This window comes from Stegostoma tigrinum, chromosome 44 (assembly GCF_030684315.1).
Source record: "Stegostoma tigrinum isolate sSteTig4 chromosome 44, sSteTig4.hap1, whole genome shotgun sequence".
NCBI lineage: Eukaryota > Metazoa > Chordata > Chondrichthyes > Orectolobiformes > Stegostomatidae > Stegostoma > Stegostoma tigrinum.
This window is the reverse complement of record NC_081397.1, coordinates 5,345,506-5,368,060: the sequence shown is the minus strand read 5'-3', so window position 1 is coordinate 5,368,060 and position 22,555 is coordinate 5,345,506. Positions and strand designations below refer to the sequence as shown.

Genomic DNA, 22,555 nt, shown 5'->3' with positions numbered 1-22,555 from the left:
GAGGTTCACCAGGATGTTGCCTGGTATGGAGGGTGCGAGCTATGAAGAGAGTTTGAGTAGATTAGGATTATTTACATGAGAAAGATGGAGGTTGAGGGGGGACTTGATTGAGGCCGACACAGTCATGAGATGGATTGACGGGTTGGATAGCAAGAAGCTTTTTCCAAGAGTGTGCAACTCTATGACTACGTGTCATGATTTCAAGGTGAGGGGGCAAAAATTTAAAGATGATATGCATGGAAAATTCTTTACACAGAAGGCTTTGGGTGCCTGGAATGTGTTGCCAGCGGAGGTGGTAGAGGAGTGCATTATAGTGTCCTTTAATATCTATGTAGACAGATAGGTGACTGGACAGGGAGCAGAGGGATACACATCCTTGGAAAATAGGTGACAGGTTTAGATAGAGGATATGGATCAGCACAGACTTGGAGGGCCAAAGAGCCTGTTCCTCTCTGCTGAATTTTTTTTTTGTTCTTTGACACACTGAATTATCAAGAAGTAGTTCAAGAAATATATTGAACAAGAGATTAATTTCACCTCTCTGTGTGTCACCATCTCATCGACTTGGAGAGATAATTAAAGTATCATTTCCTTTTGTACAAACTGGAGAAATTGCATGTCAGGATAAGTTTCAGATTGAAATTGACATTGACATTGACATTGCATTTGTTTGCATAAAACTACAAGCTGAATAGTGAAAACCATCTGATACACTTCTACTGAATATAAACTTTGCTATTAAATAGATCAGAAGGAAATCAAGTAGTGACCTGAAACGATACAGAGAATAACCTACATTCAAGCAGATAACCCAGATTGTTGACTGTACAATTAAGAATGTCTCATACAGTGAGCTTGCAACAGCAAATGAACATTAAACTCTATATCTGTCCAGACCAGAGACAGAGCAAGTCGATATAAGACAGAAAACCTACCCTAGAAATTAATACAGGGAGAGAATGATAAACGCATTCACAAACCAGATAGCATCAGGCATAGCCTAATAACTCATCTCTCAGATTTACAGGACAGGATCTGACGGGGCCAAATGGGGAAAAACACTTGCACAGCCAGAGAGAAGAAACTGACAGGCACTTATTGATAACGGCGCACTCATATTCACATATCAGAAAATGACAGGGACAAAAAGATAATTACATACACATTCAGACTACAAAAACTGGCAGGTACAGGCTGATAAATACATGCACACATGACAGGAAAGCAAAAGCATAAGCATATGTAGATTGATAACTACATTTGCATATTCACAGACAAATTTGACAGGGACATATTTGTAACACTTTCACATTCATGAAAGAGCAATTGATGGATATAGGTTGATAACTAAACTCTCATATTTCACAGCAGAAACTGAGGGACAGTTTGATGATTACGCTCATATCTTCACATGACAGCTACCAACAAGTACGAGTCAATGACTACCACTCACACACATATATTCATAGATGTCTGCAGCACAGCAAACAGTCCTTTCTCTCTCTGAATCTGCACTGTTTAGAAACAACCAGCCGACAATTCTACATCAATTCAGCCAGTATTCAAATTCCATGAATGTGTCATGTTTGCAGAGGAAGTATCATCCTCACCTTTATCAGTTGTCAATTTCTTCACCAAGCATGATCAGATTTTTTTAAATTTTATATTAAGCAAGAGGACTTTATAATCAGAGACCTTTTGTTTTCAAATTAGCTTAAATTTTGTTCAAATAGCTCTGTGTTCCTCTTGACAATCCACCTGAATTTTTACATAAAACATAAGCAAGCTTCATGCCATTTTTTTCGAACAAGCAATATCACAATATAACCGTCCTCACTTATATTTTGCAAAGATTGTTCAACGGTGTTTATTCTTCAGTAAATTCAGTTTGACGGTTCCAGTTGTGCCCACTGAATGACAGAAAACAAAAGTTCAACACCGAGCATGTTTAATGTCCGCGCCATAAGACAAATTCGAAGTAAGAAAACTAATTTTCTTTCCTGCACAAGCAACATTGTGGTCAGTCAGCCGCAATGCAGTTGATTTGTTCATTGCACTTCCTCTTTGGCAATAACATACTAAATTAACATCTTAACTTTAGCAGCATTCCAAGACTTGTGTCACTATGCAATGTTGAATAATATTAATCTCCTCCTGAAAATATCCTTTGATATCACCACAGCGGTTAGACTCTGCAATGTATCCTTGGCAAAGGTCCATTGCTTCTCTGTCCTCAACTTTGAAGAAAAGCACAGACTCATTTCAGTTGCAATGCCTTGCATTTTCACTTGCTTATAAATGCTGGAGGCACAAACAACTGAAGAACATAGGCTGTTTCACATTTGCGAAAGAAGAGATGAACCAAAAACTCTGTCCTCTGCCATGGTGGTAATTGGCTCTCCACTTTACAAGAAATACTTAATCTGCTCAGTAACGCAATACAGGAAGATAGAAATAGGATCAATTGAGTGTATCTGTCTGTCTTGTTTCATAACAGCAGCTCTTGTGCCAGTGCACAGTAGGTACAGAATAACTTACAAAGTGTGGAGATGCTGCCAGGTTAGTAGATACCCAGGCAAAAACAAAAGAAAATGCCATTTCTCTTAAATATCACATGGGTCGGAGAGCTCCCCTTTCATTACGCATTAATAGGACAGGATAAGAGCGAAGTACTTCAATCCCAGTATGTGAATACTTTCCTTGAGGATTAAGTATAAGGTATCAGCTTGGCATAAAGTGAATTCGTAATGTTCACTACATCAGAAAATACTGAATCGATTGCATGATCAATGATGAATTCTAATGAAATAGCTCAAGAAGTAAATTGAAATCCAGATTAAATATGCCTCCAAATATCACACCATGTCTTAGATTTGGACATGTAACTAGTGCATCAATTTCCTTTGTTGAAACTGAAGGAAATATATAGTAGGCCAAGTTTAAAATGAAATAAACATGACAATTTAATTTGCTTCCAAAGATGTACAAATTAAAAAGCAGCTCTCATCTTGTACAGAAGTACTGCATAAAGATGTTGTTAAATGGACCAAAGAAGAAAGCAAATGGTGTCGTGAACAGATACAGATAGCTGGAGTTTATTGGAAATAGATTGAAGAAACGCTGATCTCATGATTTTGTTACAGGAGGAATAAATACACATTCAGTTTTTGGGTGACTGACCAATCCAGAACAAAACTTACTATCATAAACCGGACAGTAACCAAACTGCAACTACAGAGTCAGAGACTGACAAAGGTATTAAAATAGTTTAATTTACGTGATCTGATTATATGGCATTGGGTAAAATCTCATTCATGTTGAGCAGCAGAGATCTGAACAATAGAAGAATGTCAGCAGTTCCGACAAGTAACATGTTCAATGCAACATTACCCACTCATTACCCATGTTAAATATGATGACAACGCATGAGGAATACATTGACACACAATGCCAGAGACTGAATCGATCCCATGCTGACCGTCAGCCCGATGCTGATGAAAACCAACAGTAACAACATTTATAATCTCAGTGGGAGACTGACTATTTCAGAAGAATGCCCACACTCTCTTTCTGATTAATGTATTATAATTTAGTGTTATAATGATATAATTGTTTGTAATACACCTCATAAAGGGAATCCAATCATACATGCAGAGCTAGAAACACAAGCAGACATTTGGAAAAGGACAGTGTCACTTAGCCCAATACCCATCTTTAATTCAGATTGGCACCTCATTAGAAATCTCCCTCTCATACAACAAACAGATGCTGAAAGGAAAGGAATGAAATTGATACCTGTGGTCAGCATGGACTGTTGGACCAAAGGTCTGTTTCCCAGATGGACTTTGACAATATTGCTGCACTCTGATATTCACAAAGCAGAAACCGATCAGAAGAAACTCACAGTAACACTCCCAAGCCGCATGAGGCATAAAATGGCACAACAAGGCACTTATATTCACAGAGTAGAATCTGATAGGGGGAAATAACAATTATTTTTCCATATTTAAATCACAGAAACTGATTGGAAAAGGTTTACAACTGCACTTCAACATTCACACTGCAGGTAATGACAGGGACAGATTGATAACAATGTCCGTATATGCACATAGCCAAGAATGATAGGTAGAAATAGATAACTGTATTCTCATATTCACGGAGAGGAAAGCATTACAAATTCATAACTGCATTTGTATATTCACATCACAAAAACTGATAGTTGCAGACGAATAACTACGTTCTCAGGTTCCCAGAGCAGACGTGGACAGATACAGATTGAAATTTGCACTCAAATATTCACGTTGCATGTTCACACATCATTATCAACAGGTCAATTACAAAGCTCACATCTGTATAACAGAATAGACACTGATTGCTGTGTGAAGGTGCAATTGTATTTTTCAATCAGTCCCTGTCAGTTTTCACAATGTGGATGTGTGATTTTAGTTCTCAATCAATACCTGTCAGTGAATGCCACGTGAATGTGTGAGGATAGTGCAATGCACGTTAACTACATGGATTTTAGTAAGACATTTGATAAAGTACCATGCAGCAGATGAATCAGAAATGGAAAGGCTTTTGGGATACGGAGCAATGTGCTAAATTGGAAGCAAAGTTTGCTTAGCAACAGGAATCAAATGGTCAATGGCTGCCCTTGTAAACCGAAAGCTGTTTCAAGTGGTGTTTCTCACAGCTCAGTGTTGGGACTTCTGCTGTTTGTTTTATATGATAACAACTTGGACTTGAACATGGGGATACAATTGGGAAATTTTCAGCCAGCACAAAAATTTAACAGTGTACTGGTAGTGCAGAGGATAGCTGTCAGCTCCAAAATGATATAGAAGTTTTGGTGGAAGGGGCAGATGAGTGGCATATGGAGTTCAACTCTGATAAATGTGAGGTAATGCATTTCAGGAGGTGCAAGGACACAAAATAGGAATACATGAGGTGGTGTGGAAATTGTACATAAAATGAGTGGTTTGGTGTGCAAGTGTAATGGAGTATGAAAATAGCAGTACAGGTGGATGAGATTGTGAAACTAGGTATATAGAATGCTGTCCTTTTTTGGCAGAGGTATACAACACAAAAGTCGGGCTATAACGATGAAATTATGTAAGACACTGGTGAGGCTGGAACTGATGTATTGTGCGCCGCGATGGTCACCACATTACAGGAAAACGTTATTGCTCTGGATATATTGCAGAGAAGATTTACTGGAATGTTGCCATGGCTGGAGAGTTATAGCTATGAGCAGTGATTGCAGAGGTTGGAGCTATATTAGTTTGAACAGTGAAAGCTGGGAGTGCCATGATTGAGGCAGTTGGGATGGGCAGTGATAGAGTCGACAGGGGGAATCTGTTTCCCTTGGCATTGAGTTTAAAAACCATTGGGTGTAGATGAAGTGAAGTGGCAGGACGATGAGAGATGATGGGAGGAAAACCATTTTTATGAGAGGGTGCTTATCTCAAATACGCTTTCTGAGTTGCTGATAGCAGAGATTCTCAACTCTTGTAAGAACATACCTGGACCTCCACATTCAGTCTGCAAGCTGCAGGGCTATGGGATGTTTGCAAGAAGATCGGATTTTATGATGGCCATTTTGGGGTGTTTGTGTCAGCATGGATATAATGAGCCAAATGGCCACCTTCTGTGCTGTATAATTTTAATTGATCAATAATTCCTGATCATTCTGTCCCTGTCAGCCTCTGCTGTGTAATACATGAATAATTACCAAAGACCTAGAGGGACACATTGATAACTACTCTCACACATTCACCAAGTAGCAACTGACATTAATAGATCAATAACTAAACTCACATCCACTGACAAGCTTCCACTGGGTGGTTCCAGTCATGGAGCTGTACAGGTATCATTTACTTTCAGGAGCTCATTCAAATGGTGTTGAAGTTTTTAGAAATGATCAGACAAGGAGCAGCTCAGGGCAAGATTGGATCAAGACCCATAGTTATGTTAGAATTCCTAGTTATATGAATATATCCAAATGATTATTAACTAAATGTTGTGTTGATCAGTTTAACATTGTCAAACCCAATTGATGTTGCTTTACACGAACTATCTCTTCTGTCTTCCCACAGAAAAAAAACACTTGAAAGACCAAGACAAAGTAAGATTTCTTCAGTGCAGAGGCAATTGTGAGCAGATCCTTCTGATAAACAGCAGGGATGTTCCCACTGTCAGAGCAGAGATCATCCTTTCCGCAGTCACAGAGCAGATTGAGTCAGACACACAGTGAGCTTAATTTCCAACAGATATGTTCAAATTTTTCCAACAGGAGAACAAGGTTGGAGAAATTAAACTTTATTTTTCTTATCTCTCCATTCCACATACACAGTTCCAACAAATTTCAGCATTCATCACCCATTGACTTTTACACCATTTTTGAAGATGGATAAACTGAAATTATACACTCAGTATCTGAATGAAATCTATGTAAAATTACTCTACTAGCAATTATCACATAATGAATCATACCTCCACTAAGAATATTACTGGCTGCTGACAATTAAGCCACTTTTACAAGTAGAAAATGACCAGTATGGATTGATGCCTAACCTCACTCATTTGTATTGCAAATGCATACAAAAGAAAAAGGATGACGAGACTCACATATTGACATTGCAGAAACCGACAGCTAAAGATTCATAAAGATATTCACACATTCACATCATAGAAACTGGGATACACAGGTTAGTAAACAACACTCACATTCACATAGCAAACTGACAGCAACTGAACGATAACTACTTTCACATATCCACACAGCAGAAACTGGCAGCTACATATTGATGACAACTCCCAATTTCACAGACCATAAAGTGACAGGTACAGTTTTATAACTGCATATCCACAGATTTAAAAAATACCGACGGGTACAGTTTGACAACTATACTCAAATATTCACAAAGTAGATTCCCACAGGTACATATTGATAACTTTACTTGCAAATTATGAGGTACTGATAGGTACAGGTTGCTCTACATGCACACATCCATACAGAAGAAATTGATAGGAACTGATTGACGATCACTTTAGAGCTAGCAAGAGCTGCAGATTCTGGAGTCAGCCTTCCCAGTTTCACAAAGCATTAGCTGACAGATACAGTTTGGTAACTACTCTCATATTCACAGAGTAGAAGCTGACAGGCCGTTATTGATAACTGCACTCACATGGTCACCAAGCAGAAACTCAGAGATTGATAACAGTGACATTCAAATTGCAGAAACTGGCGGCTACACAATGATAGCTGCTGTCACATTTGCATTGCATGAACCGTTGGGGTCAGATTAATAACTATGCTGTTGTTGAATTGCTCAACAAGCTTGTTGCTTGTTTAGAGACATTTTGTCACCAGCTACATTATACCTTCAGTGCACCTCTGGTGATGCGTTGCTGTTGTGTCCTGGTGGCTGTTTATGTGCTGCAGTTTGCTGGGATGGCTGACATCACTTCTGGATTTGTTTCTCAGTGGTTGGTGTATGGGATCCTGCTCTACGCATTTGTTAATGGCATTCCAGTTTGAATGTCAGGCCTCCAGGAAGTCTCGTGCATGTCTTTGGTTGGCTTCTCCTCAGATAACTAAGTTGTCCCAGTCAAATTGGTGTCCCTCTTTGTCCATGTGCATTGAGATGAATGATAGTTGGCCATGTCTCTTGGTAGCTAGTTTGTGTCTACGAATCATGATGGCTAGTTTCCTACCAGTTTGGCCTTTGTACTGTTTTTGGCATCTGTGCACGATATCGTGCAAATAACGTTGGTTCTGTCAGTTCTGGTTGTTGGCTCGGGGCAATATGGTGCTCATTTCTGATATGTTTTTCATGTTTGGTCAGGTGACTAGTGTCTCTGGACGTGCTGTGTTATCCATTTGTCGTCTGTTATGCAGGTGTCGAAGGACAATGCTTTTCAGGTAACCTTCGTTTCTATAGTCACTGTATCGTGTTCTTCCTCATCTTTACGCAGCTCTGGATGCTGCAGTGTGTTGTGGCTCACTTGAACAGTGTTTTGTTGCAGCTCCATTAGTAGATATTGGGATGATTGCTGTTGTAGTTGAGTATCTGATCAGAATGTATTAAAACAAGTAATCACTACACTCTCAGGCTCTCCAAACTGAAATTGACGGAGAGCGATTGATAACTAAACATTCACATCGCAAAACAGTGTCATGGACAGACTGATAATTTCAGACACATATTCACTGAGTAGAAACTGACTGACAGAGAATGACATCTATACTCAGGTACCCGGATAGCAGAAACTGACAGGAACAGGTTGATGATAACACGGACATGTACATGATACCTACACTCCCTCATTCCACTTGCATTAACTGAGTGGTACAGATTGATTCCTGCACTCTCACATTCTCACAACAGAAAGTGGCAGAGACAGATACATAACTGCATTCATTCACACGGCACAAACTGTGAGGACAAGGTTGTCAACTACGCTCTCACATTTACAGAGCAGAAACTGACAGGTACAAAGTAAATCTGCACTCATACATCCACAAATCAGAAACTGAAAGGCCCATATAGATACCCACACTCAGTGTTTCACACAGCATAAACGGACAAAATAAAAACCGAAAGAACTGCGGATGCTCCCCCCGCAGCGGTCCGCAATGCCCTCAACCGTGTCTTCCACATTTCCCGCGCCTCATTCCTCACACCCTGCCCCCGCAATAACCGCCAAAACAGAACCCCCTTCGTCCTCACATCCCACCCTACCAACCTCTGGATACAACGCATCATCCTCTGACACTTGAGCCATCTACAATTCAACCCGACCACCAAAGACATTTTTACTACCCCACCCTTGTCTGCTTTCAGATGAGACCACTCTCTCCACAACTCCCTTGTCCGTTCCACACTCCCCTCCAACCCCAGCACACCCGGCACTTCCCCTGCAACCGCAGGAAGTGCTACACTTGCCCGCACACCTCCTCCCTAACCCCAATCCCAGGCCCCAAGATGACTTTCCACATCAAGCAGATGTTCCACTGCCCATCCGTCAATGTGGTATACTGCATCAGCTGTACCCGGTGTGGTTTTGTCTACATTGGCGAAACCAAGCGGAGCCTTGGGGACTGCTTTGCAGAACAGCTCAGCTCGGTTCGCCATAAACAACTACACCTCCCAGTCGCGAATCATTTCAACTCCCCCTCCCATTCCTTAGACAACATGGGCATCCTGCAGTGTCATAATGATCCCACCCGTCGGTTGCAGGAACAGCAACTCATATTCCACTTGGGAACCCTGCAGCCTCGTGGTATCGATGTGGATTTCACCAGCTTCAAAATCTCCCTTCCCCCCACTGCATCCCAAACCAGCCCAGCTCATCCCCGCCTGCCTAACCTGTTCTTCCCCTCACCTATCCCGTCTTCCCACCTCAAGCCGCACCTCCATTTCCTACCTCCTAACCTCAGCCTGCCCCCTTGACCTGTCCATCCTCCCCAGACTGACCTATCCCCTCCCTACCTCCCCACCCATACTCTCCTCTCCACCTATCTTCTCCTCTGTCCATCCTCAGTCCACCTCCCCCTCTCTCCCTATTTATTTCAAAATCCTCTTCCCCTCCCCCTTTTTCTGATGAAGGGTCTTGGCCCAAAACGTCAGCTATTATGCTCCTAAGATGCTGTTTGGCCTGCTGTGTTCATCCAGCCCCACCCCTTGTTATCTGCGGAAGCTGTAAATCAGGAACAAAAGCAAAGTTGCTGGAAAAGTTCAGCAGGTCCAGCAGCATCTGTGAGGGAGAAAACAGAGTTAACATTTCAGGTCCGGTGTACAGATCGATAACTAAACTCACGTATTCACATTGAGGAATCTTTGAGCTAGAGACTGATAATCACAGTCATACATTCACAGAACAGGAACACACAGGCATAGACTGATAACTAAATTCATGTATTAACATAGCAGAAACTGACTCGCATTGACTGGTAACTGCATTCACGTTATCTTGTCAGCTGCAACAAACAGGTACGGATAGATAACTACCCTCATACATTCACACCGTAAATGCTGACAATGACAAACAGCTTCAATCCCACCTATTGCATAGCAGAGACTGTCAAGAACAGATTGATAACAAAGTGTGGAGCTGGACAATCACAGCAGGCCAAGCAGCTCCTGAGACCCTGCTTGGCCTGCTGTGTTCATCCAGCTCCACACTTTGTTATCTTGGATTCTCCAGCATCTGCAGTTCCTGTTATCACAGGAACAGATTGATAACTGCACTCAAATATTGACACATCAGAAGCTGGCAGGCACTGTTTAATATTCAAACTCTCATATTCACATACCAGAAAATGGCAGGTATAAATTGACAACCACACTCACATACACACAGTTGCAGAAACTGACAGTGCAAGAACTGATAACAGCGTTCAGACGTTGACATCACAGAGCCTGGCAGAAACAGAGTGATACTAAACTCTGACATTCTTATAACAGAAACTGCCATGGATAGACTGAAAATTTATTCATCAAGCAGAACCTGACAGATACAGAGTGATGTGATAATGGGAACTGCAGATGCTGGAGAATCCAAGACAACAAAGTGTGGAGCTGGATGAACACAGCAGGCCAAGCAGCATCTCAGGAGCACAAAAGCTGACGTTTCGGGCTCAGACCCTTCATCAGAGAGGGGGATGGGGAGATGGAACGGGAATAAATAGGGAGAGAGGGGGAGGTGGACCGAAGATGCAGAAAAAACAAGATAGGTAGAGAGGAGCGTACAGGTGGGGAGGTGGGGAGGGGTAGGTCAGTCCAGGGAAGATGGACAGGTAAAGGAGGCGGGATGAGGTGGTAGGTAGGAGATGGAGGTGCGGCTTGAGGTGGGAGGAAGGGATGGGTGAGAGGAAGAACAGGTCAGGGAAGCAGAGACAGGGTGGGCTGGTTTTGGGATTGCAGTGGGGAGAGGGGATGAGCTGGGCTGGTTTTGTGATTCAGTGGGGGGGAGGGGAAGAACTGGGCTGGTTTTGGGTTACAGTTGGGGGACCCCAGAGGATCCCCCTCATCCTCACATACCACCCCACCTACCTCTGGATACAACATATCATCCTTCGAATCTTCCGCCATCTACAATCTGACCCCACCACCCAAGCCATTTTTCCATCCCCACCCTTGTCTCTTTCTGGAGAGACCACTCTCACCACGACTCCCTTGTCCGCTCCACACTCCCCTCCAACCACACCACACCAGACACCTTCTTCTGCAACCGCAGGAAGTGCTACACTTGCCCCACACACCTCCCTCACCCCCATCCCAGGCCCCAGGATGACCTTCCATATCAAACAGATGTTCACCTGCACATCTGCCAATGTGGTATATTGTATCCATTGCACCCAATGTGACTTCCTCTACATTGGGGAAACCAAGCGGAGGCTTGGGGCCCATTTTGCAGAACACCTCCGCTCGGTTCGCAACAAACAACTGCACCTCCCAGTTGCGAAACATTTCAGATTCCCCTCCCATTCCTCAGACGACATATCCATCATGGGCTTCCTGCAGTGCCACAATGATGCCACCCAAAGGTTGCAGGAACAGCAACTCATATTCCACTTGGGAACCCTGCAGCCCAATGGTATCAACGTGGACTTCACAAGCTTCAAAATCTTCCCTTCCCCGACTGCTTCCCAAAACCAGCCCAGTTCTTCCTCTCCCCTCACTGCACCACAAAACCAGCCCAACCTGTCTCTGCTTCCCTAACCTGTTCTTCCTCTCACCAATCAATTCCTCCCATCTCAAGCCGCACCCCCATTTCCTACCGACCACCTCATCCCACCTCCATGGCCTGTCCGTCTTCCCTGGACTGACCTATCCCCTCCCTACCTCCCCACCTATACTCTCCTCTCTACCTATCTTCTTTTCTCTCCATCTTTGGTCCGCCTCCCCCTCTCTCCCTATTGACTCCAGTTCCCTCTCCCCATCCCCCTCTCTGATGAAGGATCTAGGCCCAAAACATCAGTTTTTGTGCTCCTGAGATAGTGATAACTGCTGCCAAACATTCGCAGAGCACATATGAAAATAAACAGCTTGATAACTAAACACCCATTTTCACAAGACAGAAGACGGATGGGGAAAAATTAGTACATCCTCTCATAATTTCACACATCAAAGACTGATATGGACGGATTGATAACTACAATTACACATTCATGCAACAGAATCTTTCAGGAATATACTGATAATTGTACAAACAAACTCACTTAGGAGAAACTGACAGTCACAGATTTAAAACCACACTCTCTTTTTCACAAACTAAAAACTGGCAGGTACAGTGTGACAACTGAACTCAAATGGTCAGAGATCAAAGTCTCCCAGGTACATTGTGACAACTACATTCTCACATCTGCCTAACAGAAACTAAACTCGCATATTGACGGAGCAGAAATTGGCATGTGCAGACTAATGCCTGCACTCTTACATTGATACCACCGAATGGACATGTAGGTACGAGTAACAACACTCATGCATTTTCTTGGAGAAACTGTCAGGCATGGAATGAGAACTACACTCACACATTCACAGAGCACAGATTGAAAGGTACAGACTAATAATGCCACTCTTTTGGACAACAGAAATGACAGAGGCAGATAACCTGAAATATCAAGCGACATTGAAGATCTGGTCAGGAAAGGGAAGAAGGCAGACATTGGGTTTAAACTATCAGGCTCAAGTGAATCCCTAGATAACTATAAAAAGTGGAGAAGCACACAAGAGGGAAATCAGAAGAGCAAAAATATGTCATGAAATGGATCTGGCATGAAAGGTTACAGATAATCCCCAGAGGCTCCATAGTTATAATAAGCATAAAAGGTTGGCTGGGGAGAGGAGGACCCCTTTAAGATCAGGATGGTGGTCCATGTGTGGAGCCACAGCAGAAGGGGAGGATTTTTAATGAATATTTCTCCTCAGTGTTTGCTGAGGAGAGAATCATGGATGCTCAGGAAATGAGATTAATTCCCTACAGTGTGGAAACAGGCCCCTCGGCTCAACAAGTCCACACCACCCCTTCAAGCTTCCCACCCAGACCCATCCCCCTCTAACCCACACACTCCGAACACGACAGGCAATTTAGCATGTCCGGTCCACCTAACCTACACATCTTTGGGCTGTGGGAGGAAACCGGAGCACCCGGAGGAAACCCACGCAGACACAGGGAGAATGTGTAAACTCCACACAGACAGTCGCTCGAGGCTGGATTCGAATCTGGGTCCCTGGTGCTGTGAGGCTGCATAGCTAACCACTGAGCCACTGTGCCACCCTATAATCCCTATAAGAAATAAGGGAAGGAAGTAGAGATATTTTGGACTGCATCTGTATGAACAGAAAGGGTGTCTTTGCAGCTTTAGATCATATTAAGGTGGATGAATTTCCGAGTTCTGATAGTGTCCATGTCGGATTTTGTGGGAAGCCAGGAAAGAAATTGCAGAGACCCTTCCTTTGCAGAGATTTTAGCTTCATTTTTAGCCACTGGCGAGGTTCCAGAAGACTGGAGGGTGGCTAAAGTTGTTACATTGTTTATGAAAGGGAGGAAAGACAAGCCAGTGAGCCGAACACCAGCAGTAAGCAAGTTATTGGAAAGGATGCTGAGTGACAGGATCAATGAACATTTGGATAGTCGGAATGGATTTGTGTGCGGAAAGGCACATGTGACAAATCTTTGAGTTTTTCAAAGAAGTAACCAAGTGGATAGATGATGGGAGGGCAGTGGATGTAGTCTGTATGGTCTTTAGTAAGGCTTTTGACAAGGTCCTCCACGCAGACTAGTAATGAAGGTTAAGTTGCAAGGGATCCAGGGAGAGCTAGCTAATTTGATTCAAAAATGGCTCGATGGTAGAAAGCAGAGTGTGATGGTTGAAGCTTGTTTCTCGGACTGGAGGCCTGTGACTCGTGGTGTGCCACAGGGGTTTGTGCTGTGACCTTTGTTGGGCACTTCGGTGTCTCAGTGGTTAGCACCGGGGATCCGGGTTCAATTCCATCCTCAGGCGATTATCTGTGTGGAGTTTGCACATTCTCTCCATGTCTGCATGATGTTCCTCCGGGTGCACTGGTTTCCTCCCACAGTTCAAAGATGTGCAGACTAAGTGGGTTGGCTATGGGAATTTTCCCGTGGTGTTCAGTGATGTGTTGGGTGAGTTATAGCAGGATGGATCTGGGTGGGATGCTCGGAGTGTCAGCATGGACTTGTTGGGCCAAAGGGCCTGTTTCCACACAGTAGGGATTCGATGATTGTGTGATAAGTGGCCTTGATGTGAATGTACAAGGCATGATTCGTATGTTTTCCAATATACAAAATTAAGATGTAGTTTTGAGAGTGAGGAAGGTTTATCAAGAAAACAGAGGGATTTAAGAAGGACCTTGCGGAGTGGTGCACATGTGGAATCAGCTGCCAGAGAAAGTTGTTGAGGCAGGTGCAATTGCAGCATTAAAAAAAAGAGTAGGTTTTAGAGGGATATGGACCAAATGTGGGCAGTTGGAATTAGCTGAGAGGACACCATGATCAGCATGAACCAGTTTGGGCTGAAGGGCCTTTGTCCATGCTGCACGACTGCCTGACCTCAGACTACAACAGGACCTTGATCGAGAGGACCAATGGGCTATGGAGTGGCAGCTGGGGTTTAATCTTGACAAATGTGAGGTGCTACATTTTGTAACAGAAAATCGGGGCAAGACTTGCACACTTCATGGTCAATTCTCGGGAAGTGTTGTCAAACTAAGTGGCCATGGAATGCAGGCTCATAGCGTCTTGAAAGTGGAATTCCAGGGAGACAGGGCAGTGAAGAAGGTGTTTGATACAATTGCCTTTATTGGTCAGGGCATTCAGTGTATATTGAGGATTGGGAGGTGATGTTGTGACTGTACAGAAGATTGGTTAGACGACTTTTGAAATACTGCATTCAGTTCTGGTGCCCCCTTGCAATAGGGAAGGTGTTGTTCAACTTGACTGAGTCAGGAACATGTTTAAAAGGATGTTGCCACAGTTGGAAAGTTTGAGTTTCAGGGAGAGACTGAATAGACAGGGCTTATTGTGGCTTGTTTTGCAGCTTGTTTTCCATGAAGTGTCTGAGGCTCGATGGTGACTGTATAGAAGATATAAAATTAAGAGGGGCATGGATAGCATGAATAATCACGTTCTTATGCACAAGGGGTAGGAGTCCAACACTAGAGGGCATGGGTTTTGGATGAGAAAATCACGATATGAAAGGAACTTTCGGTGGGCAATGTTTGCTCACAGAGTGTGGTGTGGAATTGCAGTGAACTGCCAGAGGAAGTGGTGGAGTTGAGTCCAGCTACAACATTTGAAAGACATCTGGGCGGGTGTATGAATCGGAAGGGCTTCGAGTGATGTGGGCCAAATCCTGGCAAATAGGACGAGATTAATTTAGGATATCTGGTTGCCATGGATGAGGTGGACCCACGAGTGTTGTCTATCTTTACGACAGTATGACAGGAACAGACTGTGAGAGAGTAATAACCATCCACACTGCGTGAAAAGCGTCAGATGGATAACTGCACTCCCATTTTCATATCGCAGAGACTGACAGATATTCGACAAACTATCCCTCATTAAACATCAAGCTCTGAACACAATACTGCTCATAGTGTAATGCAGAAACCACAGAGAGTGATGAAACAAAATAATATGTTATACATGAAAGGTTGCTTTGAGCAGATAAATACATTGTCGCAATTAAAAACTCTCAGGTACTGTGTTCACAATATCAATAAATGACAATAACGAGTTAAATGTAGAGTGATTCGGGTACAAAATTTCGGCTTGTGTTTCACTTTTCGTTGCATATCCTGACAGATCCCCGTTGTGTCCCACACTAAGCAATCACAGAAAAGCTAATCACATCCGCTGAGATTCTTGTAAACTGTCCAATCATGAACAAGACCTCCCCCATCCCTCATTAGCATTGCTGACGCCAGCAGCCTATAAAAAGCGAGCTACGCGCCCACTTTCCCTTCTTCTGTGTCTGACGGTGACCGTCGTTATGGCAGATGAGAAGAAATCGCAGGCAACTTCCAAGAAAGGCGCGAAGAAAATCATCAAGAAGGCGCCGGGGAAAAGCGGCAAGAAAAGGAGCCGACGCAGGAAAGAAAGTTACTCCATCTACATCTACAAAGTGATGAAGCAGGTTCACCCCGACACCGGCATCTCCTCTAGGGCCATGAGCATCATGAACTCGTTCGTCAGCGATATTTTCGAGCGTATCGCAGGGGAGGCTTCCCGCCTGGCCCATTACAACAAGCGCAGCACCATCAGCTCCCGGGAGATCCAGACCGCCGTGCGGCTGTTGCTGCCCGGGGAGCTGGCCAAGCACGCCGTGTCGGAGGGTACAAAGGCGGTGACCAAGTACACCAGCTCCAAGTGAGACACCTCGCTGTGCTGAAAGCAGACACCAATCCAAAACCCAACGGCTCTTTTAAGAGCCACCCACAATTGCACTGAGGCAGCTGAACCGTTTTAACTTGGATCGCCGATGCTGGAGAATCTGAGACAACCAGGTGTGGGCCTGGGTGAACACAGCAAGCCAAGCAGCATCAGAGGAGCAGGAATGTTGACGTTTCGGGGCGAAGGTTATGTGAGTTTTTCCTAAATATTTCAGGTGCACTTGCAATATGAAAATGAATTAAATTCTATGAAAAATTAAATTATTCATTCCTCTTTGTAAAACGTCATTTTCCTAATTCGGACATGTTGGAGGGTTTTGTCCCTGTGGGTAATGAGCCCTAAATTTCTCCCGTGGTAACGAAAGCAAATGACCCCGTATTTGAGACCAACGAAGAGTAGTATCGTGCGAGATAATAAAATGAAGTTGGATGAACACAGCAGGCCAAGCAGCATCTCAGGTGCACAAAAGCTGACGTTTCGAGCCTAGAGAAGGATCTAGGCCCGAAACGTCAGCATTTGTGCTCCTGAGATGCTGCTTGGCCTGCTGTGTTCATCCAGCCTCACATTTTATTATCTTTGGAATTCTCCAGCATCTGCAGTTCCCATTATCTTTGGTAGTATCGTGCGATTTGTGTTTTGTTTCAATTTCCAAATCTCTCCGTGAAGTTCTCGGAATTTATTTTCAGAATGCAGGATGTGGGGCTTGCCGTTCTCGGTAAGAGGCTTTCAAAATGAACCGAGATTAACAGGGAAGTCTGATCGAGCACAATAATTACAAAATTTCCCGAAGCCGGAGTTACTCACTGAGTGAGAACGAGAGGTTATGTCAAGTATCAATTTGTAATCTGAAAGGAAATTAAATCGTAAGCATTCATGTAAAGCGTCTTCCTCGTATTGCCCATGTTGGCGGGCTTTTCAAATCGGAAAGAAAACGGTGGATGATTTGGCGCCGGTATTTTCCTACGGTTTCCACGCAGAGGAATTTTGTTTTATTTTCAAATCTCCCCGCGGGTTCTGTCCAGTTTTGCAGAAAGCTATAAATGAGGCTTTCTGCTGTCGGTGGGAACATTTCAAAGTGAACCGAGATGAAAGCAGAACAGCTGCCGGACTGGCATCGCAAAAGGAGAAATATTGTTGATCTCGTGCAGTTGGGAGCGCGATTGTAAAATGTTGTTTAAAGCAGTAATGCGCTCAACGGGAAAGAAATTGTTGTGTGATACTGTTATCATTATCTCCATTATCAGCATTATATGCTGATCTGAAATAAAATAAATCTGTGCAGAGACTTACTTCGGGCGGGCTCTTTTTTCTGCCATCTGCTTATTCTTAAGTATAAAAAAAATCAGAAACACATCGATTCACTGAGGCCTGGGAATCAGAGAGAGATTGTGTGAAGTATACAGGTGTATTCTAAAAGTAAATTATCTGAACTATGAACGTATTCTTCTTTGTAAAACTTCTTCCAGTTTTGTCCATATTGGCGGGCTTTCCGAGTTTGAAAGAAAGCGGTTGATGATTTGGCGCCGGGACGTTCCCGCCTCCTCTCCGGGCCCTCTCCGGATTGGTGAGGGAAGCAGATATCTGATTGGGAATGGAAACGACATTAGGAGATACCGAACAATGTGACCAATCAGCAATGGCCGCACCCCCATTCCTCCCGAAGGTATAAGAGGGCGGGATGAGGCCACATTGCAGCATTCTCTGTGAAAGTGTTTGAGAGGTTGTGGGAATGTCTGGGAGAGGAAAGGGCAGTGGAGGGAAAGCTCGTTCGAAGGCCAAGTCCCGGTCGTCCCGGGCTGGCCTGCAGTTCCCGGTGGGCCGTGTTCACAGGCTCCTGAGAAAGGGTAACTATGCTGAGCGTGTGGGTGCCGGAGCGCCGGTCTATCTGGCTGCGGTGCTCGAGTACCTGACGGCTGAAATCCTCGAGCTGGCCGGTAACGCGGCCCGGGACAACAAGAAGACCCGCATCATCCCCAGGCACCTCCAGCTGGCCGTGCGCAACGACGAGGAGCTCAACAAGCTGCTGGGAGGGGTGACCATCGCTCAGGGCGGGGTGCTGCCTAATATCCAGGCAGTGCTGCTGCCCAAGAAAACCGCCGCAGGGGGCTCCGCTAAAAAGTGAAGAGGCCGTTCTTGAATTTGCAAACACAAAGGCTCTTTTAAGAGCCACCCACAACATCAGTGAAAAGCAGCTAGACCGTCACTGCTGGCTAATTAACTTTCGTTATGTTCAAGCACGGTCCTTTAAATGAGCAAAAATAATCGCTTTTGCTTTCTCCTTAACACGGATAACACTAAAACAGCTGCCGGACGGGACGAATAAAGTTGGAGGTTTTGCTACAGGGACAGCGACTTCAAACAGTGACTCAAAGGGGCATCCCCATCAATACGCTGATAGGGAAATAGAGACATAGAATAGCTCTGCGCCAGGAAGAGGCCATTCGAGACTGACCCGACCCTCCTCAGTTGGTCGAACGAATCCACTAGTGGGAGATTGCGCAAAATTTCGAGTGCACGAACAAAAATATAAAAATAGTTTGTCTGTTCTGGTGGGTTTTGAAATTGGCGATTCTTTTCCACCATCCTCCTCCTCCGCCAAGTTCAGTTACAGCTGGGGAAACGCCAAGGGAAGCAATTCGCACACAGAGGCGTTTCAATTGAAAATTATAAATTATAAAACGTGGTGTGCAGTACTTGAATTTGTTGCGATTAGTGAAAGTGTATAAATCTGATTGCCCCGAGTTGCGTCCTGTCTTTCAGATGAATTAGTGCATCTCAGACACATTAAGTTTCTGTAAGAGCTGTTGCATTGAGACGACATCAATAGCATTAACTGAAGTCCATAGTGCCTGACGATTGCTGCTCTCTCTGTATAGTGTAGTGGCTCTGAAAAGAGCCGTTGTTTCTCGGGGTGAATGTGCAGGGCCGGGCCCGCTCCTTTCAGGCGCGCTCCCCGCGGATCCGGCGGGCCAGTTGGATGTCTTTGGGCATGATGGTGACCCGCTTGGCGTGGATGGCACACAGGTTGGTGTCCTCAAACAGCCCCGCCAGGTAAGCCTCGCTGGCCTCCTGCAGGGCCATCACGGCCGAGCTCTGGAAGCGCAGGTCGGTCTTGAAGTCCTGAGCGATCTCCCGTACCAGGCGCTGGAACGGCAGTTTGCGGATCAGCAGCTCGGTGGATTTCTGGTAGCGGCGGATCTCCCGCAGAGCCACCGTGCCGGGCCTGTAGCGATGAGGCTTCTTCACTCCGCCCGTGGCCGGAGCGCTCTTGCGGGCCGCTTTGGTCGCCAGCTGCTTGCGGGGAGCTTTCCCTCCGGTGGATTTGCGCGCTGTCTGCTTGGTTCTGGCCATTCTCTCTGTAATACACACAGGCCGCTGCTATCAATGCTGATCCTGCTGCGGCGCTGCCTGTTTAAGGGAATGGAGAGCCCGGCCAAGAGCTGGGATTGGATACAGTCCCGTCCCTCAACCCCCTGAGAAACAGCCGCTGAAGGACAGAAAAGGCAGCAAAATAGTTGTTGGAGGCTGATTGGTTAAGTTGAAATGACAGTTGGTCTATTTCAAATCGCCCGCCGATTTCAGCCTGAGCTGAAATAATTTTAAAACGAGAAGTCCCATGTGTCTGCAACTAAGGTTATATCTTATGCTTTACAAAATTTTCTTGTGAACCTAACTTGCAGTCAGCGCGGAGAGGGCTCTGAATCATTTCCTGATGTGTCTCTGACAGGCAGTTAGAATGAACTCGCCACGAAAACATCGGCACAGCTACCAGAATCAAAATGAACAAAGTATCATTCCAGGAAGCGTGAATGAAGTACAAACACTGCAATATGCAATTAGCGCCTGGGCCCAAAATTCCGGACAGAGCAAATTATTCATGGTATGGACAACTGGTAGTATTACTGATAGATTGGTATTCACTAGAAAGGCCATAACCAGCTGCAGAACAGTATGGTCTCGAATGGCGTGAAACCTCTATCTGTAGTGTAGGGATACCTTGGTTAGAAAACACTTTTCTGCATACAGTATAATTTCACAATCCGCGCTCTCTCTCCTGCCACGCGCGGCACGAAGTTAATATATTTCCTTAAAGGATTGGTTCAAAACTAAAAGTCGCTGCAACAGCCCTATGTGTTGCCTTTCCCCGTCCTCAGGTCTCCGCTCTCAATCGGAGGGTTTGGGTGGCTCTGAAAAGAGCCTTTGGGTTCGCTGGAAAAGGAATGAGTTGCTCAGCCGCCGAATCCATAGAGAGTGCGGCCCTGGCGTTTCAGAGCGTACACCACGTCCATGGCAGTGACCGTCTTGCGCTTGGCGTGCTCAGTGTAGGTCACCGCATCCCTGATCACATTCTCCAGGAAAACCTTCAGCACCCCGCGGGTCTCCTCGTAGATCAAGCCCGAGATGCGCTTGACCCCGCCACGGCGAGCCAGGCGCCGGATGGCTGGTTTCGTGATGCCCTGGATGTTATCACGGAGCACTTTGCGGTGCCGCTTCGCCCCGCCTTTTCCCAGGCCTTTGCCTCCTTTGCCTCTCCCAGACATCACGCTTCTTCACTGCAATCGCTGCCGAGTGAGAGCCGAGCTGCCTCACCTTCCTTCTTTATACAGCCCGCCCCGACCTGACTGAGAAAGAGCTGACAGAGAGGGAGAGGCGGCCCGGGCAGGAAGCTGAGTGACAGACAGAGAAATGTCCGTCTCCGCCTCCAGCTGAGACTCAAGCTTCACGTTCGAAGATAATAAAACCTGGAACTTTTAAAAGCAGTTGTGATACAATTAAACGCCCATGTGCCGGCCTTTCTTTCAGGAGACAGCATGTCAGCTTCCATTTCAAAGATAGCAGAAACTGCAGATGCTGTAGAATACGACAGTGTCAGTTTCCATTGCTCCAGCTGAATCACACAAAATCAATTCTTGAGGGCTGTGTTATGAAGCGGGGTTTCTGCGCCAGTGTTACTCTCTCCCTGAATGTGTAAAGTAGAAACGGACAGGAACTGAAACTGACTTTTCCACAGCCATGATAAGAAAGTGTGGTGCTGGATGAACACAGCTGGCCAAGCAGCATCTTAGGAGCACAAAAGCTGATATTTCGGGCCCAGACTCTTCATTCAGCCAATATCACTTTCCACAGCCATATCACATTCCTCAGTGACTGCCTCCGGCTCAGACTCACACCACGTGGATTCCAACTCAAGTTTCATCCCTCATGTTTTGAATCCTCCCAGGATCATAGATACCACCATGATGTTCAACGTTCCACGGACGGCAGCTCTGGCCACATTCTGAGATCCACCCTCAATGCGATGCGGAGGCACATGCATACTCTCAACCTCTCTCTCCAACAGCATCGTAACACACTGGCTCAGAGCTGTACCAGTCCTCAGTTCCACTTCATCCTCCGGCTCATTCGTCAGACTAACAAGGAATTTTTTTTCTTTTCCGATCAGGCAATCAGGCCCACAAGATGCATCAACTCAAAAATACCAATGGCTGTCTGGAACCTACCGCTCCTTCCCTTCCCTCTGACTCTATCCCTTCCCACAAACACCCCACATCATGTCCGGTATTGGCCATCCCTCCTAACCTTCTGCTCTCTGATGCTGAACGCTCTGTACTCAGCAAAGGCCTCAGCATTATCTCGCTGCATCCAGTTCTGAGGAAGGGTCATCGGACCTGAAATGTTCACTTTTTTCCCCTCCATAGATGCTGCCAAATCTGCTGAGCATTTCCAGTAACTTTGTTTTTGTTCCTGAACTGCAAGTGCACCCGAACTGATGGTCAGTAAAAATGAGAGGGGGTGTCCTCACACTGATTCATTGTAGAATGTGCGAGAGGAACTGGTGTAAATGGAGCCAAGAAAGCGTGCTTTGAGTGATTCAAATTAATTAATGCCTACGTCTCCACTCGAACCAGGACAGGGACCCTTTGAGCCGGGCTCAGCTCTTTCCTGAGAGATATCGGTGTCTCTGACAGGAGCCTTTGGGTTCAGATGGTTACATGTTGCACCTTTGGGTTCATTTCTTTGCTGCTTTCTTGGTCACTTTCACTATCAGCTTGGCCTTCACTTTAGTGAACCTTTCCAATGTTTTCAATTGTATTTGCTCCTCCTGCTCTGACAGTGAACATTACAAAATCAA

At 45.0% G+C, this 22,555-nt stretch overlaps 3 protein-coding genes across 3 annotated transcripts in view; 2 read left to right on the top strand and 1 right to left on the bottom strand.

Annotated features, from left to right (window-relative positions):
* The window catches only part of LOC132206903 (uncharacterized), a 205,547-nt gene extending 184,584 nt beyond the window's left edge, over nt 1-20,963 (bottom strand). Inside the window, exons 1-3 of the mRNA XM_059642002.1 lie at nt 20,657-20,963; nt 19,443-19,778; nt 7,255-7,264 (exon numbers count right to left, since the gene is read on the bottom strand). Coding sequence (XP_059497985.1) covers nt 7,255-7,264; nt 19,443-19,778; nt 20,657-20,963 — 653 coding nt within the window. The remainder of the gene's footprint in view (nt 1-7,254; nt 7,265-19,442; nt 19,779-20,656) is intronic.
* Nucleotides 16,014-16,860, top strand: LOC132207306 (late histone H2B.L4-like). Its single transcript, XM_059642517.1, has one exon. The coding sequence runs from the start codon at nt 16,022-16,024 to the stop codon at nt 16,400-16,402; it is 381 nt and encodes a 126-aa protein (XP_059498500.1). The 5' UTR covers nt 16,014-16,021; the 3' UTR covers nt 16,403-16,860.
* LOC132207302 (late histone H2A.2.2-like) lies at nt 18,152-18,554 on the top strand. The gene has a single exon (XM_059642510.1). The coding sequence runs from the start codon at nt 18,152-18,154 to the stop codon at nt 18,542-18,544; it is 393 nt and encodes a 130-aa protein (XP_059498493.1). The 3' UTR covers nt 18,545-18,554.
* Nucleotides 20,964-22,555: the final 1,592 nt, after the last annotated feature.